The 19,856-nt window shown below is 35.2% G+C and overlaps 1 protein-coding gene across 1 annotated transcript; it reads right to left on the bottom strand.

The window, feature by feature from the left end:
- Positions 1–2,251: 2,251 nt before the first annotated feature.
- Positions 2,252–19,602, bottom strand: LOC110458558 (ubiquitin carboxyl-terminal hydrolase 30-like). Its single transcript, XM_021510312.1, has 8 exons — positions 19,413–19,602; positions 16,368–16,535; positions 15,833–15,933; positions 14,950–15,048; positions 13,235–13,438; positions 10,945–11,103; positions 6,309–6,502; positions 2,252–5,634 (listed from the first exon to the last, which is right to left on the bottom strand). The coding sequence occupies exons 1-8, from the start codon at positions 19,516–19,518 to the stop codon at positions 5,241–5,243; spliced, it is 1,425 nt and encodes a 474-aa protein (XP_021365987.1). The 5' UTR covers positions 19,519–19,602; the 3' UTR covers positions 2,252–5,240.
- Between the last annotated feature and the right edge of the window lie 254 nt (positions 19,603–19,856).

The raw sequence follows: 19,856 nt of genomic DNA, 5'->3' as shown, positions 1-19,856 counted from the left end.
GACTTCTGTTTGACACCTACTGGGTATAACTAAACTCTGATACAAGAGGATCCTGTGACTTCTGTTTGACACCTACTGGGTATAACTAAACTCTGATACAAGAGGATCCTGTGACTTCTGTTTGACACCTACTGGGTATAACTAAACTCTGATACAAGAGGATCCTGTGACTTCTGTTTGACACCTACTGGGTATAACTAAACTCTGATACAAGAGGATCCTGTGACTTCTGTTTGACACCTACTGGGTATAACTAAACTCTGATACAAGAGGATCCTGTGACTTCTGTTTGACACCTACTGGGTATAACTAAACTCTGATACAAGAGGATCCTGTGACTTCTGTTTGACACCTACTGGGTATAACTAAACTCTGATACAAGAGGATCCTGTGACTTCTGTTTGACACCTACTGGGTATAACTAAACTCTGATACAAGAGGATCCTGTGACTTCTGTTTGACACCTACTGGGTATAACTAAACTCTGATACAAGAGGATCCTGTGACTTCTGTTTGACACCTACTGGGTATAACTAAACTCTGATACAAGAGGATCCTGTGACTTCTGTTTGACACCTACTGGGTATAACTAAACTCTGATACAAGAGGATCCTGTGACTTCTGTTTGACACCTACTGGGTATAACTAAACTCTGATACAAGAGGATCCTGTGACTTCTGTTTGACACCTACTGGGTATAACTAAACTCTGATACAAGAGGATCCTGTGACTTCTGTTTGACACCTACTGGGTATAACTAAACTCTGATACAAGAGGATCCTGTGACTTCTGTTTGACACCTACTGGGTATAACTAAACTCTGATACAAGAGGATCCTGTGACTTCTGTTTGACACCTACTGGGTATAACTAAACTCTGATACAAGAGGATCCTGTGACTTCTGTTTGACACCTACTGGGTATAACTAAACTCTGATACAAGAGGATCCTGTGACTTCTGTTTGACACCTACTGGGTATAACTAAACTCTGATACAAGAGGATCCTGTGACTTCTGTTTGACACCTACTGGGTATAACTAAACTCTGATACAAGAGGATCCTGTGACTTCTGTTTGACACCTACTGGGTATAACTAAACTCTGATACAAGAGGATCCTGTGACTTCTGTTTGACACCTACTGGGTATAACTAAACTCTGATACAAGAGGATCCTGTGACTTCTGTTTGACACCTACTGGGTATAACTAAACTCTGATACAAGAGGATCCTGTGACTTCTGTTTGACACCTACTGGGTATAACTAAACTCTGATACAAGAGGATCCTGTGACTTCTGTTTGACACCTACTGGGTATAACTAAACTCTGATACAAGAGGATCCTGTGACTTCTGTTTGACACCTACTGGGTATAACTAAACTCTGATACAAGAGGATCCTGTGACTTCTGTTTGACACCTACTGGGTATAACTAAACTCTGATACAAGAGGATCCTGTGACTTCTGTTTGACACCTACTGGGTATAACTAAACTCTGATACAAGAGGATCCTGTGACTTCTGTTTGACACCTACTGGGTATAACTAAACTCTGATACAAGAGGATCCTGTGACTTCTGTTTGACACCTACTGGGTATAACTAAACTCTGATACAAGAGGATCCTGTGACTTCTGTCTGACACCTACTGGGTATAACTAAACTCTGATACAAGAGGATCCTGTGACTTCTGTTTGACACCTACTGGGTATAACTAAACTCTGATACAAGAGGATCCTGTGACTTCTGTCTGACACCTACTGGGTATAACTAAACTCTGATACAAGAGGATCCTGTGACTGCTGTTTGACACCTACTGGGTATAACTAAACTCAATCTTTCCATTACTAAGTAAAAGATGTCAATGGTAACAAACTATTCTCACTTGCCCACTTTCATGGCAGTCAGATATTTATAAGTATTTCCCCCCTTATCTATGCTGCATCTTCGTTTCTAACTTGTATTACTGTATACAGAGAAATTTTCGTCCAGTCAAATTTGCCCCCTTCGACGGTAAGATCCATTTTCGCCAAATATTAAATTTGTCTTTTGCATTTAATTACTTTGTTTATTGTTGTTTACAAATGTTTGCTGTCTTGATAAATATGTCTTCATTATGAAGGGTTAAAAACAGGAAAATTAAACTAGTGAAAATATCCTGGTATACAATATCAATTTATTGTAAATGATTATCAGTTATAGAATGTTACTGTTCTCTGTTAGTATTGGGTGAAAACAACAAAACTTATTTTTTGGATAAGATTTTTAATATTGGGAATAAAAATCAATTTTATGGAAATAATGTTTACATGCAAAATAATTTACAGTCATGCCTCAGTATTAAATACTTCAACCATTACCAGCGTCTCTCGTTCATTTCTATATATACTGCAGTATATACACTCACGTCTCTCGTTCATTTCTATGTATACTGCAGTATATACACTCACGTCTCTCGTTCATTTCGATATATACTGCAGTATATACCCTCACGTCTCTCGTTCATTTCTATATATACTGCAGTATATACACTCACGTCTCTCGTTCATTTCTACGTCTCTCAGTCACCTATGTATACTTAAATATACATAAAACTAACAATATCATACATCACCATCATTCACATACTTTTATACCATGGTTTAAAATGCTTATATACACAAAAAATAAAAATGCACCTTATTGTGTTATTGTAATACTTCTGTATGTAAAACACAAAGCATTCCGATAGCAATACTTTACATTTCACAGGTTTAAACAGACAAGAGTTTGGGAAAAACAAGACGAAAACAAAAATTACATGTAGTAAAGATGGAGAAAAAGTGTTAGTGTTGTGAAAGTAAGAAAACCTTTAACCCTTTCACCACTGTGAACCATAATGGACTCGTCCAGATCAATGCATGGTCGAGTTTACTAAAGTTACATAGGGGTGAAAGGGTTAATTATAAAAGAGGTGGTCACATTCTCAGCCTACCAAGTACAGGTGCTAGTGCTGAGACGTTCCCAGCTATTAGGGTAATATATAGAATTCTCTCAAAACAACCACCAAACCAACACAGTTCAATCATGATCACTTACATTTCAGGAATGGTAATGTAATGCACAATAACCAAATAAAAAGAATTTCATAAAAATTCCATAAAAATTGTCAACTACAGTGTATCCTGTAATAATTTCTAACCACTGATCACTCTGATCATAACTCATCTCCCTTTGTACTGCTGTACACATCCTCTCACTTCGGGACTGCTGCAGTTTAAGCAATGAAACAAAATAAATGCAATCTGTTAGTTCTATCAAATATGAATTAATACTATGAAACTGAATAGCATACAAAAGCACCATTTACATGTTGTAACTGTAAAATCATGATTTTAACCTACTGGAACACAAGCATCATCAGCTGGCATGGGACATGTTCCAAAACAACGAATGTCATAATTTAAATGGCAGGTTTGGGCATTTTATTAGATCTTTGTTTGAAGATATCATATATATAACAATCGTGGGGACTTCAATAATGTGGGCCAAATACATGTAGCTATAGAGAGTCAAATAGGGTCGCCAGCTAGTCCAAACCGTTGACCAGATCCAGACAGATTCAAGCTTAAAGGGGTGCCTGGACAGAGGCTGCCAGCCACGTAGGATGGGCAAACGGAGAAAGACAATTAAAATTAAATTGTTTAAAAAAGCATGGAGATTCTTCACTTTGGATTCCAAAGCAACTAAAATGCAACTTGATTTTTAAGTCAAACACATTGTCCCTCAATGACTATCATAGCTACATACATGTATACTTGAGAACTTTGTGTGAGACAAGACTTTAAGAAAGGATCAATGAAGAGAAAAATATAAGTTTGTAAAATCTGGCCATAGTGCAAAAGTCATACTCACATAAAAGATAATGGTTTTAGTAAAGTTCCAAAACGAAAAAGACAATTACATTTGATTTAAGTGGCATTTGAAAGTGAACATGCACATGATGAAGTCTAATGAAGGAACGTTTATAACTTTTGTTGTATGGATATGGAGATTAATGTCGAACGTCTAGCCATAGAAGTGACATTGAACCAAACGTTTGACCAAAGTCAGTGAAATACAAAATATTGTGACCGACATTTGATAAAATGGTGTAGTACTCCTCTAGAAGTATCCACATAACATCATGAAGTTTGATGACAGTTGAACTTCTTGCTTTAGAGCTATGAAGCTAATGTAAAGTCTAACAGAGACGAAGTACAGACTGATGTACAGAAGCACTGATGGAAAAGGCAAACACGTAATGCCCTGTCCCACTACAATAGGAAAGCATGAGTTTGAGTGTTACTTAACAAGACACCTAAACAATACATTGAGGAGGAAGGTTAGTGTGTTAATATTAAGAGATACTTATGTTACTGTTTGTGTTAATGAAGTAAATGGGAAGATACAGAGGGCTAATTAATTGACAAGGGTAGGCTGCAGGGCAATAGATGAAAAGGCAGAATGTGAGCCAGGATTATTTATGTAAGCAGAATAGATAAAAAGGAAGAATGTGAACCATGATTGTTCATGTTAGTAGAAAAGAAGAAAAAAAAGGGGGCATGATTTATTTATGTTAGTAAAATAGATAATATTATTTATAAAGATGAAGAAATCAGGGCTAGGATATATTAATGAAGGGGTATGAGGAGGCCCAGGATTAGTTATGTTAGTAGTATCGACGAGGAGGAATGGGTGGGGGCTGGATCAGTCATGTTAGTAGAGTACATGTCAGAGAAGATTAGAGGAGTGGAATTATTTATGATAGTATCGATAATTAACCCTCTCACCACTGTAGACCATAATGAACTCTTCCAAATTAATACATGTTAGAGTTCACTCAAGTTACATAGGGGTGAAAGGGTTAATAAGGAGGAGTATGAGATGGAGTAGGATAACATACCAGTATTAGTATTTAATGCTGTTTAGAATTAGTGTGTCTGTTCATTGGTAAAAACACTGTTCACTGGTAAATACACTGTTCATTGGTAAATACACTGTTCACTGGTAAATACACTGTTCACTGGTAAATACACTGTTCACTGGTAAATACACTGTTCGTTGGTAAATACACTGTGTTTCTATACATGGATGTTTGTCATATTATTGATTGACTAGCTTTCACACAACACCTGAGTAACACAGTTACCATAGTAACACTTGGCTTTCAGAGCCAAGGCTATTACCTTGAAGCAGGTCGTACTGACCTTGATAACATAAACATTCACATTCTTTCATAGAACAACATGTAAGCCTCTGCAGAAAGCACATCATCTAGCTCGGCACGCGACACTGCTGTGTCGGAGCAGCAGATCCAGCGATCAATCTTTCTATCGCCCTTCACTGTCATCGGACTCCGTCTATACGTCACAAAATGTCCAGACATGATGTCCCCAAGATGAACAACCACTGCAGAAAGTTTGTATGTAAATTCAGAGGCAGCATATTTGGACATGTTGGGTCCATTGTGATTGAGATCTGAATGGATATTCGGCACCTGGCAGTTGACAGGTGGCTGTAGAAATATTCCGTTCCTGGTGATGTTAGAATCGTAGTTTAAAGCTCGGAGAAGGTTCACTGGACCAGATGATCCATTATCTGTTGTATTGTTTACATTCCTAGAAAGAGAAATAATTGACAAAGGTACTTATTTTGCTCCAGACAAATTACAGTATGCTCTCTCAAGAACAGACTATCCAAAATGTTCATCTTGTAATGACAAGATACTGAAGAAAAGTTTGACTTTTTAGTAAAATCTTCCAATCTAGCAAGTTACCTGCCTTTTTACATTGGATATTGCTGGCATACCCTATAAACAAATTTAGCTGTTTAAGCATTTCCCCCAAGTTTCTATTAAGAATGCATGCATTTCCCAAGGAAAACAAGCTGATCAACTACTTTACAAATATTTGAAGGCTCTAGAATAACTTCAAGCACCTTTCAGGACTATAAAGATAAAAGATACAAGTTAAAACACTTTTAAAGCAGGTCTGTAAAAACCCTGTTTATTTGAAAATAAAATATGTTGACACCTGTCACACAACAGTTTTGATTCTGAAATAATCATCACTCGATGCAGAAGACTTTGCATACAAAGAAATCTACACCGAGAAATCTACACCGACAATTAACTCCATCTTGTCAAAAGAGTCTATGATAAGTGCTGTTGGGCTAATAATGGGCATATTACTCTTTTTTTTTGACAGTAAAACATGGAATTTGGAGAATTGGGTTATTATAAAATAATGTTCTTATTTCTCTAACTGATAACAAATGTAAATCAATGTCTTACCTGAAGAGTGGTTGGTTGTTGCCTCCTAGAAGTCCATTCCTTGTTTTGAGATCGTGCTGCTGTCCGACTTTGCTATAGACATAGTTGTCCATCTGTAGGATCTCAGGGAAAGATATGTGTTCATACCTCTTGATGGGCATCCCATTGTCAAGCCACTGGGTCCTCTGAATGTGGATACACATGCTCTGCGGCAGCTGGAAAAAAGGTTGCAGAAAAATTAACTTTTCATTTTTGCTTCCTGCATATCCTGTGTCTGATTGAACCAAGGTTATACTTTTGTCATTTTGAAAGTCCTGGTTCTGTGTCAACAACAAAAACCTGTATTCAGTAATTGGGTGAATCTCAATCACTTGAAGATGTAAAAGCTGTGAAGACAATTTTGCATTTACTTGATCAAACCTAACAATAAATATCAGATAAGATATGCATTATCTTTGGCAGATTATCTAGTACATTGTACATGTAATTTACTTAAATTGTTATTGCCTCACTGATCCAAATGTAGTGGGTAAAATATTCACCCCCATATCGACACTTCCATACAACATTAACCAAACGGGAATCAATAAATACTAAATCTCAATCTATAAATATGTGTCTAAGGCTAATTCTACTGGTGGTCACTATAAACAGGAATCAATAAACACTAAACCTCAATCAATAAATATGTGTCTAAAGCTAATTCTACTGGTGGTCACTATAAAAGGGAATCAATAAACACTAAACCTCAATCTATAAATATGTGTCTAAAGCTAATTCTACTGGTGGTCACTATAAACGGCAATCAATAAACACTAAACTTCAATCTATAAATATGTGTCTGAAGCTAATTCTACTGGTGGTCACTATAAACGGGAATCAATAAATACTAAACCTCAATCTATAAATATGTGTCTAAAGCTCATTCTGCTGCTGGTCACTATAAACAAGAATCAATAAATACTAAACCTCAATCTATAAATATGTGTCTAAAGCTAATTCTACTGGTGGTCACTATAAACAAGAATCAATAAATACTTAACCTCAATCTATAAATATGTGTCTAAAGCTGATCCTGCTGGTGGTCACTATCAACAGGAATCAATAAATACTAAACCTCAATCTATAAATATGTGTCTAAAGCTGATCCTGCTGGTGGTCACTATAAACAAGAATCAATAAATACTTAACCTCAATCTATAAATATGTGTCTAAAGCTAATTCTACGAGTGGTCACTATAAACAGGAATCAATAAATACTAAACCTCAATCTAAAAATATGTGTCTAAAGCTAATTCTACTGTTGGACACTATAAACAGGAATCAATAAATACTAAACCTCAATCTATAAATATGGGTCTAAAGCTAATTCTACTGGTGGTCACTATAAACAGGAATCAATAAATACTTAACCTCAATCTATAAATATGTGTCTAAAGCTGATCCTGCTGGTGGTCACTATAAACAAGAATCAATAAATACTAAACCTCAATCTATAAATATGGGTCTAAAGCTAATTCTACTGGTGGTCACTATAAACAAGAATCAATAAATACTAAACCTCAATCTATAAATATGGGTCTAAAGCTAATTCTACTGGTGGTCACTATAAACGGCAATCAATAAACACTAAACTTCAATCTATAAATATGTGTCTGAAGCTAATTCTACTGGTGGTCACTATAAACGGGAATCAAGAAATACTAAACCTCAATCTATAAATATGTGCCTAAAGCTAATTCTACTGGTGGTCACTATGAACAGGAATCAATAAATACTAAACCTCAATCTAAAAATATGTGTCTAAAGCTAATTCTACTGTTGGACACTATAAACAGGAATCAATAAATACTAAACCTCAATCTATAAATATGTGTCTAAAGCTGATTCTACTGGTGGTCACTATAAACGGGAATCAATAAATACTAAACCTCAATCTATATATATGTGTCTAAAACTAATTCTACTGGTGGTCACTATAAACGGGAATCAATAAATACTAAATCTCAATCTATAAATATGTGTCTAAAGCTAATTCTACGGGTGGTCACTATAAACAGGAATCAATAAATTCTAAACCTCAATCTATAAATATGTGTCTAAAGCTAATTCCACTGGTGGTCACTATAAACGGGAATCAATAAACACTAATCCTCAATCTATAAATATGTGTCTAAAGCTAATTCCACTGGTGGTCACTATAAACGGGAATCAATAAATCCTAAATCTCAATCTATAAATATGTGTCTAAAGCTAATTCCACTGGTGGTCACTATAAACGGGAATCAATAAATCCTAAATCTCAATCTATAAATATGTGTCTAAAGCTAATTCTTCTGGTGGGCACAATAAACGGGAATCAATAAACACTAAACCTCAATCTATAAATATGTGTCTAAAACTGATTCTACTGGTGGTCACTATAAACGGGAATCAATAAACACTAATCCTCAATCTATAAATATGTGTCTAAAGCTAATTCTTCTGTTGGTCACAATAAACGGGAATCAATAAACACTAAACCTTAATCTATAAATATGTGTCTAAAGCTGATTCTGCTGGTGGTCACAATAAACGGGAATCAATAAACACTAAACCTTAATCTATAAATATGTGTCTAAAGCTGATTCTGCTGGTGGTCACAATAAAATAAACGGGAATCAATAAATACTAAATCTCAATCTATAAATATGTGTCTAAAGCTAATTCCACTGGTGGTCACTATAAACGGGAATCAATAAATCCTAAATCTCAATCTATAAATATGTGTCTAAAGCTAATTCCACTGGTGGTCACTATAAACGGGAATCAATAAATACTAACCCTCAATCTATAAATATGTGCTAAAGCTGATTCTGCTGGTGGTCACAATAAACGGGAATCAATAAACACTAAACCTTAATCTATAAATATGTGTCTAAAGCTGATTCTACTGGTGGTCACTGTAAACGGGAATCAATAAACACTAATCCTCAATCTATAAATATGTGTCTAAAGCTAATTCTTCTGGTGGGCACAATAAACGGGAATCAATAAACACTAAACCTTAATCTATAAATATGTGTCTAAAGCTGATTCTGCTGGTGGTCACTATAAACAGGAATCAATAAATTCTAAACCTCAATCTATAAATATGTGTCTAAAACTGATTCTACTGGTGGTCACTATAAACGGGAATCAATAAACACTAATCCTCAATCTATAAATATGTGTCTAAAGCTAATTCCACTGGTGGTCACTATAAACGGGAATCAATAAATCCTAAATCTCAATCTATAAATATGTGTCTAAAGCTAATTCTTCTGTTGGTCACAATAAACGGGAATCAATAAACACTAAACCTTAATCTATAAATATGTGTCTAAAGCTGATTCTACTGGTGGTCACTATAAACGGGAATCAATAAATACTAAACCTCAATCTATAAATATGTGCTAAAGCTGATTCTGCTGGTGGTCACAATAAACGGGAATCAATAAACACTAAACCTTAATCTATAAATATGTGTCTAAAGCTGATTCTACTGGTGGTCACTATAAACGGGAATCAATAAACACTAATCCTCAATCTATAAATATGTGTCTAAAGCTAATTCTACTGGTGGTCACTATAAACGGGAATCAATAAATACTAAACCTCAATCTATAAATATGTGCCTAAAGCTTATTCTATTGGTGGGCTCTATAAACGGGAATCAATAAATACTAAACCTCAATCTATAAATAGTTGCCTAAAGCTAATTCTAGTGGTGGTCACTATAAACGGGAGATTTGACCTAAGACAGTATTGGTGCAGAACTGAAAAACTATATAAAGTATTACCGACTTTCTTAGTTGACCTTAAATGTGATATTATATAAATATCACATTCATGAGAGGGCGATATTGCATATTTTCACCCCAAGGAAGCATTGTTGACCGAGGCAAAGCCGAGGTCAACAATGCTTTTCAGAGGGGTGAAAATATGCAATATCGCCCTCTCATGAATGTGATATTTATTTTATTATACAGAGTGTCATGTTTAGGGGTTTCACCACTTCACCATTTTTAAAGGTTGACAAACGTTTCAGAAAAGTTTTCACTGGGATGAACCAGGGGCGCATACATTCGGCCCATGTAACAATTTTTGGAATAACACCCTGGCACTGGGACGAACCGTGCACGCATACGTTTGGCGCATGTGATATTTTTTGGAATAACACCCTGTCTTTTTTATCTTTGTAAAACGAGCAAGTAACATTGAAAATGTTCACATCTTTCTCAACGAATCAGATTACGAGATTTTAACAGAAGGTATAATAATAAAAGTTATTCCTGATTGATAAGAAAACAGAATAGGTTTATTCTATTAGGTTCTGTTGTGGGTCCAATGTTGGGAATTGAACATACTCTTTGTATTGCGCAGAAAGTGAAAATATTTATAGCAACTGACCGATTTTCAGCTAGACAATTCAAAAGCGAAATAAATGCCCATGCATCCTTAAATTTTGTGTTAAGGTTGAGCAATGCAAGTCCAAAAACTTTCAAGGTTAAACAATGTTGTTATTGTTCATAAACTGAAAGTGCAACACATTTCTCAATTAATGATGACAGTGAGAAATCACAAACATGTGTCCTCAGATTTCAAGTACTAAAATCAAAAGAAGCATTGCACTTACCTTTCCAATAGTGAGTTTCTTACAGAAGGTTGACCGGGGTGGTGGTATATTGCTATGCGCGGCAGCATTCTTTATCTTTGCACAGCCAGGGCACTCCACATTCTCTACAGTCTCAGCACTGATGTAGTGCTGCAGGAGGGCCTCAAGACTCTTGGATTCCTGCTCATGACGATAGAAACACTTTTATAACATATTGAAACCAAATTAGTGAAGTCTACAACAGACTAAGTTACATCAACACAGTATTAAGAACATACACACAGTTAGTAAAATCTACATTCGACCTCATGACATCAATACACTTGTAGCATACACTGTCATAATCACAGTGTAATAGTCAAATCTACAGCAACTTTCATACTGTAAATACACTGTATCCTACAAAATACACAGGGCCAGTCAAATCTATTGACTTCATTCTATAAATACACAGGGCAAGTCAAATCTATTGACTTCATTCTATAAATACGCAGGGCCAGTCAAATCTATTGACTTCATTCTCTACATACACAGGGCCAGTCAAATCTATTGACTTGATTCTATAAATACACAGGGCCAGTCAAATCCATTGACTTCATTCTATAAATACACAGGGCAAGTCAAATCTATTGACTTCATTCTATAAATACGCAGGGCCAGTCAAATCTATTGACTTCATTCTAGAAATACACAGAGCCAGTCAAATCTATTGACTTCATTCCATAAATACACAGGGCAAGTCAAATCTATTGACTTCATTCTATAAATACGCAGGGCCAGTCAAATCTATTGACTTCATTCTAGAAATACACAGGGCCCGTCAAATCTATTGGCTTCATTCTATAAATACACAGGGCAAGTCAAATCTATTGACTTCATTCTATAAATACGCAGGGCCAGTCAAATCTATTGACTTCATTCAATAAATACACAGAGCCAGTCAAATCTATTTACTTCATTCTATAAATACACAAGGCCAGTCAAATCTATTGACTTCATTCTAGAAATACACAGGGCCAGTCAAATCTATTGACTTGATTCTATAAATACACAGGGCCAGTCAAATGTATTGACTTCATTCTATAAATACACAGGGCAAGTCAAATCTATTGACTTCATTCTATAAATACGCAGGGCCAGTCAAATCTATTGACTTCATTCAAAAAATACCCAGGGCACGTCAAATCTATTGACTTCATTCTATAAATACAGAGGGCCAGTCAAATCTATTGACTTCATTCAATAAATACACAGAGCCAGTCAAATCTATTGACTTCATTCCATAAATACACAGGGCAAGTCAAATCTATTGACTTCATTCTATAAATACGCAGGGCCAGTCAAATCTATTGACTTCATTCTCTACATACACAGGGCCAGTCAAATCTATTGACTTGATTCTGTAAATACACAGGGCCAGTCAAATCTATTGAATTCATTCTATAAATACACAGGGCCAGTCAAATGTATTGACTTCATTCTATAAATACACAGGGCAAGTCAAATCTATTGACTTCATTCTATAAATACACAGAGCCAGTCAAATCTATTGACTTCATTCTATAAATACACAAGGCCAGTCAAATCTATTGACTTCATTCTATAAATACAATAGACCTCAATACATAAATAGTGTTAAAGCATCCACAGACCTAATTAAGTAAATACTTATTAGGAAAGAAAATATCTATTACTATTGACAGGGCTTTATCTGGGTGACTAGGAAACAGGCTCCAAAAGTCAGTTAGTATCCTTGTCAATCTGGAAAAATCATTGACAATTCAGCTCTGTGTGTGTCAGTCAAATCCAACAAGCAACACTGGTTTACCACTTGGTTAATCTTTATCCAAAGTACCTATTTTCTGTTTTTGTTTATTTTGTTTTTTTAAGTCATTTCTTTACAGAATATTATCCTAAAGTCTTAATTAACATTATTACTTATCTAAGAGCATTGTATTACAGTTGTTGCATTCTCATCTGAATACAAGACGAAAATTTAAGAAAAATGTTGTTAAAATTCAAAAATTTGAAGAATAAATAGCAGTTATTTTTTATTTGGAATTTGGTCAAATTTGGTAAACCATTGTTTGATTTTGTATGATCATAAACATATATTACATAAATACAATGTATAAACTGTTAGAGTAGCTGTCTCAGTTTTTCAAAACGTCTATCCCAACAAGTATATATATACAAGAATATAATAATTATAATACAAGGTTCTTATATACTGCTTTATCACAACCTAATTCGTAGGTCGTCTCAAAGCGGTTGATTAATCAGTATAATATCAAATATAACAGTTACTCACCCAAACACTAGCTGGTATGCTGAGTGACAGACTGTCAAACAGGTCGTAGCGGACTGGATTTCTGTAGCCACACTCATTACAGTGGAGCTGGCTGGCCAGGAGGCCCCTGAAGGGGTGATCGTTCTCTCTGTTAGGTAACACTGGTAGCAAACTCTTACTGCGAGTGATGGCTTTCTCCTCAGATTGGTACCTCAGGGACTTATTCTTCAAGACGAAAAAGATACATAATAAAATTAACTGACTGTTTCTTTTCTACAATGAAATGAAAAATATCTTAATTGTTTGATATGACAGGAAATAACTACAGTCGAACCTCGTTATCTCGAAGTAGACGGGGTATAGAAAAACTTCGAGTTATACGAGTGTTCGAGTTAAGCGGGTTCATATATTTGGTATGAAATGTACTGTTTGGACATAGTACTAGCAGCCGTTGATTTGTACTAATAGCGAATGCTTATAATCAATTGATGGATGATATACGTAATCAATAGGACACATACATGTTTGTTATTTTATAATAAACATGCATACAAAAATATAGCATTTTTTTCTTTTTCGAAAAACGTACTTTCGTTTAACGCGATGAAAACGGTTGGACCATATTGCGAATTCGTTATGAAATATGGATGGGCCTAGTGATTAAATTTGGATTTGGCTAGTCTTGGCAAAGTCTTTCTAGGTTTTCCTTTATATTTGCAAGTCAGTCAAGTTTTACCTCTAGACGTGTTACATTTAAAATAGAACTATCCCACTGTCTCCGACCTCATACTTTACGATGGGAAATGAAAGTGCGCAAGATTAAAACAAATCACTGTAATGGAGCGTACGCATAGTTGACTCTTTAAATGAAAACACACACAAACAGATTCTATCGTACATGTAACACATTGATTCATAAAAGCCAAATGTGACACCTGACACCTCCTCAACTTGATGTAATCAACAGCAATTATCGTATTGTTCTTAAAATATCTCGGTTGACTTTCAAAGCCAAACTGGCTCCTGTAAAAACACGAACCTGTGAAGCTGTCCTATGTTGTGATTTTAACTGTGGAACTCTTTTATCCATGACCACGCTTTATGACCAATTTTCCGGTTTGGACTGTTGTCAGTTTGGGTGTACATATCATTAAACGAAATCGCAGTAAGTACAGAATACCGTTGATCAACATTGATGAAGTTTGTTTTTTCTTATGAACAACGTGGTTTTGACAGTCCATACACTTTACAGTCTTAAGCTTTATCGTAAATTATTTTTACCGATTTCATGCTAGTCTACTCACTAAAGATGTTCATAAACACGGAATGGCGAAATGCCGTAGCTTTGCATTTTTTTTGTATTATTTAATAAATAATTGACGAAATGAAATTCGAACAAATTTTAGTAGACAATGTTTTGATGTTGGATTTACGCTATTGAAACCAATATCTTACTTCGAGGTATCCAAGTTTTTCGAGTTTTCAGGGTTCGAATTATCAGAGTTTTATTTACTAAGATAAAGAAGAGATTTGGTCGGGACCGGAGAGATACTTCGAGATAAACGGGGTCTTCGAGTTATAAGAGTTTGAGATAACGAGGTTCGACTGTATCAGAATATAGAATACCTTTATTGTCAGAAAAAAATCTCTGTTCTTCCCCAAAATCTGAAATAATTAAATAATGCCTTGCGATAAAAAGAGTATAGATCTAGATAATAATATTACTAAGAACTTACCTCCAGTAATCCCACATCAAAAAGGGAGACAATTCTGGGGAACTTTGCAGTTTCCTCATCTAGTGACTGTGTCAGTACATGGAAAAGTTCATGTGCATCCTGGAAATTTCAAAACAAAGTACAATTGATAGATTGTAGTGCTATGGGAGGCAGATAATTTTCAATTACATGGCCTCCTTACATCAGCTTTTTGTATCTGTCAAAGTGACACTTGGCAGTCCAATTCAAATACTGTAAATGTCTCTGAATCTATTTCTCAGGTTACCAAGACTGTCAGAATGCTGTTGCATCAACATCATTACATTGAAAATTAATAAACAAAACACACCAATAACTAGAAAATATTTTAACAAACAATACTGATGACTATATATATATATATATGGGTCAAAGAAGTAATATAGACGATAAAATCCCATATAACACTGGATCCTAATGGAGGTATGTCCGTAGGATACGAATTACTTAAAATATTATATGGGGCAAAGAAGTAATTCCAACAGTGTGGACAAGTTTAGGGTGTCAAATTTTGTGTCTTGAAAAAGGAGCGGATCGCTCCGAAAATTTGACAACCTAAACTTGTCCACACTGTTAGAATTACTTCTTTGCCCCATATATATATATATACCTTAGATTATTAGTATATGGACTGAATAACTTTTTGATAGTGAAAATAGATATACACATATAAACAACATGAACAAACATATCACCTGATGAAACTCTAAAGAGGTGAATGTACTAGTGAATTAATCAGAAACTCTTTGTGTCATTTCTTTTATATTTAACTATCACAAGGACTTTTAAGGCTTGTATATAAACAGAACAATTTAATAGTACTATTGTTAAGGTAAGTTAAAAGTACATATATTTGTACACAAACCTGTTCGTGGGGGGAGATAATCCACCCTCTACCCCGGAGTGCATTGATCACATCAGCTGGGCAGTGATAATCTTCATCCACTTCAGTATCATAGTTTAGTACTGAAATAATAAATCATGAAATACACATTTACAGAAATGTTTTAAGCTAAGGTTCTTTATAAAATAATCTGTTCACGAATCTATGCACAAAATAATCTATAATGCTTTAATTTGATCACTGTAAATGTACTTTGCAAGATCTTTGGGACGCATATATATATATATCCGAGTCCATGCTTTTCCTGTGTGACTCACCAACGTTTTGAGAACCCACTACCGGTATATATGTATCTTTGTAATGAACTCATCAACAAATGATGTTCAAGACTTGACTGAAAAATCCAACAGCTCTGCACAAATTAATTAGTTATTATTAATTAACCCATGGTGCCTAACATGCAAAACACGATAGATATGTTACATGAATGATTTAGAACATTTAATTCAATAATTTGGTATTTTCAGTAAAACCAATGGTGTCGCCAGTCACTCACCACTGATTGTGTTAGATATTGTTGAAGCTAGATATTTGTTGCTGGCATCTGGGACTTTCAAAAAGAAATCTTTCAGCCATTTGCCGACAGTTGGGCAGGATGCAAAGGCTTGCAATATAGCATTCAGGAAACAGGTGTTGCCAAGGTTATCCAGGCCAGGACACAGATCTGTAAACAAATGAATATTAAAAATATAATGTACCGGTATATCTACACAAATCTTTGAATCAATTATGATCATGAAATAAACATTGATAGTGAAATATGCAGCTTTTACACCAAGCTAAAATATTTTTAGCATCAATTGCATATCTATACATGTATATAAATGTGCTTCCCAAATGCACAACACCATATATTTTAAATAAAAAATAAAACGATCAGGCCTAGAAGTTGGTTCTGTCTGTCAAAAGTTTGGTGGTCCCAGGTTTGATTCCTTGTCCCACTATTGTATTTTCCTTTCCTTTTACATTTCATGTTTCCCTACTATATGTACCAACAGAAGCTCAAGCCAAGGTATACATAGTATAGGGTCTTGTGCCTCTTCAGGGTCAAAGTCATCATCGAAGAGGGATGAATGAAGCTGAACTGGACAAAGTTGAACACCAGCAACAAAGTAGCTCAATGGGTTACAGCATCCATTAAGAAGTGAAAGGTTCAAATCCCACTCTGGCTGTTACATTTGACCTTTCCTGTTACATTTGGTACCCAAGACCAACCTTTGTTTTAGTGTACATGCATGTATTTATCTTTCTCGTGCACCATTATAATGATCAGCCGTTGATTTAGGTGCATGTACCTACCTAGGTTACCAGCTACCTACCTAGGTTACCAGCTACGTACCTAGGTTACCAGCTACGTACCTAGGTTACCAGCTACCTACCTAGGTTACCAGCTACCTACATAGGTTACCAGCTACCTACATAGGTTACCAGCTACGTACCTAGGTTACCAGCTACGTACCTAGGTTACCAGCTGGGTTTTGTTCATGTCCATTCAGCAGTGTTCTCTTTAAAATCAAAAGTAGCCTGCGAATCGACTTGGAATTGGCTGTTTTTTCCCCAGAATATATAGGTCAGCAATATAGCAACTGGCAACTGTGCATTAATTTGTTCAAGTCAACCACCTTTTCAAAATTTGTTAAGTGATCATGAGAACACATACTGTTCAGGGAAATGAAACATGACATGGGGTTTAACATTTATAGATATAGGACTAGACTATACATGAAAACAAATCAAAAGTTAAACCTCAGTATGTGTTAATGGGTGGGCAGCATTACCCAGGTAATGCTTATAATTAATACTTTCCTCGAGACAGTATTTATAAAGGTGTCAGGTCGTTTGGGTAACAAAACAAAAGTCGTTTTGGGACATGTCAAAAGTCGCTTCAGGATTTTTATTTATTTTTTCTTCTGTAGATAACTTATCATAGCCTTCTCCCTTCATACATTTACCATTACATGATTTTAATAAAACATGAATAACTAGAAAATGTCTGGAAGACATAAATGCCCCCACTGCCATGTGTAATTAGTTACAAGTTACAACCACTTTGATCTTGATACCCTGAAACATGCACATACTGTACACAAGGTACTATACACTTAAAGTTGATAAGTTGATTTTAGTATTCATATGTTTTTTTTGTATGAATATTGATATTACCATCCTGAAAAACAAGGATGTCAGAGGTATACCCATACTTGACCTTTATATAAAGTTTGACCAAAATCCCTGAAAGAATGAAGTTACTAAGTGTTTAAAATGTATCAATTGATGATTTTCTATATATAGCAACAGTGACCTTGGCCTTGACCTTGGAACCCTGAAACACAAGGATGTCAGAGGTATACCAATATTTGACCTTTGTATAAAGTTTGATCAAAATCCGTGAAAGAATGAAGTTGCTATAAGTGTTTAAATTTAATCAGTTGATGATTTTCTATATATAGCAAGTGACCTTGGCCTTGACCTTGGAACTGTGAAACACAACAATGTCCAAAGTTTACTCATAATTGACCTTTGCATAAAGTTTAACCAAAATTCCATGAAAGAATGAAGTTGCTAAGTGTTTAAATTGAATCAGTTGATGATTTTCTATATATAGCAGGTGTGACCTTGACCTTGGATCCCTGAAACACAACGATGTCTAAAGTATACCTCATACTTGACCTTTGTATAAAGTTTGACCAATATCTGTCAAAGAATGAAGTTGCTAAGTGTTTACATTGAATTGGGATGGGACAGGACTGACATGGGCAACACTATATATATATGCTCCCCCATTTTATGGAGGGTTGTGAATTGTACCTTTGTATAAAGTTTGACGAAAATCTGTCAAAGAATGAATTTGATTAGTGTTTACATTGAATCGGGACGCGACGGAACGAACATGGGCAACACTATATACCCCTCCATTTTATGGCGGGGGCATAAAAATACACAATTCAAAATATATTGCTGGATTCAGAGACATATAATAGGATAAAGCCAGTATCTACGTCTCTGCTGGATTTGATTAATTGATTCTCATGCATTTCTTAAACATATGCTATGTGTTTCACGTTTTTACTTTCAATATAGCTGAAAACATTGTTAGAATCAATGTTAACTCATTCGTCTCTTAATGTCAATTAATGGAGAATAGAGTCAGTATAAAGGCCTTAGTATTGCTTTTCCATACATTGGTAAGCATCGCCATGTGAAATGAACATAATCAGGTTTACCAGTGTTGTTTCACATCCAAGAACGAATACTTACTGAAGATCAACTTATTCTCGCCGTATCGAAACATGATGAAATTTAACATGAAGCTTACATTTATGTATCTGGTAATTTTTAAGGAGAAATTGCTATAGTTTGTTAAATATCAGTATAGTATAAGGTTAACAGAATGAATAGTAAATATATTTTCAATCTGACAAAATGGAAAAGTACGCAGTAATATTGCGGTGCATAACCCTGTGCATGTCATAATTTTCTGTTTTCATCAGATCTGCATATGGTAAAAGACACCACCTTGATTAACTTTCGCAAACGTTACCTTTCTTCTTAGGCTTCTTCTTTTCGGAAGGACCAAAGAATACATAAAGACCTGTAGCAACAACTGTCGCCAGGCCTCCAATCCATGCAAATTGTTTTGATATCATTTTATCGGGTTTTCTCAGCAAAACATTAAGCGCATTATACGTCGTCCATAGTGTCTGCTGACATGGTCGATTCTATTATGGAAGGTTGGATACGTCGTATTTTAGTTTTTCATTTTTTTTATATAAATTCTTTTAAAGTGAAATGTTAAAACTATGCTCATAAAAAATCTCTGCTTACGTACAATGCGTATATTTTAGTGAATTAACGTACATACAGAAATATAAATAGTTTTAGTACAGGGGGGTTTGACCCCTTTGTAAAAAATAATTTCGTCGTTATCATTTCCGGTACATTCGGGAAGCAGTGGGGGTTTTCGAATCACTTTCTTTTCCGAATG

Source organism: Mizuhopecten yessoensis, unplaced genomic scaffold, assembly GCF_002113885.1.
Source record: "Mizuhopecten yessoensis strain PY_sf001 unplaced genomic scaffold, ASM211388v2 scaffold9651, whole genome shotgun sequence".
Taxonomy (NCBI): domain Eukaryota; kingdom Metazoa; phylum Mollusca; class Bivalvia; order Pectinida; family Pectinidae; genus Mizuhopecten; species Mizuhopecten yessoensis.
This window is presented reverse-complemented; position numbering and strand designations above follow the sequence as displayed.

What these genes read in the sequence shown, in the direction of transcription:
- LOC110458558 (XM_021510312.1), bottom strand. Translation starts at nt 19,518, where the DNA reads ATGATATCAAAACAATTTGCATGGATTGGAGGCCTGGCGACAGTTGTT. An exon ending in TTGATGTGGGATTACTGGAG is followed by an intron (nt 13,439 to 14,949) that starts GTAAGTTCTTAG and finishes TTCGTCTTGAAG; the next exon opens with AATAAGTCCCTGAGGTACCA. An exon ending in AACAACCAACCACTCTTCAG is followed by an intron (nt 5,635 to 6,308) that starts GTAAGACATTGA and finishes TTCTCTTTCTAG; the next exon opens with GAATGTAAACAATACAACAG.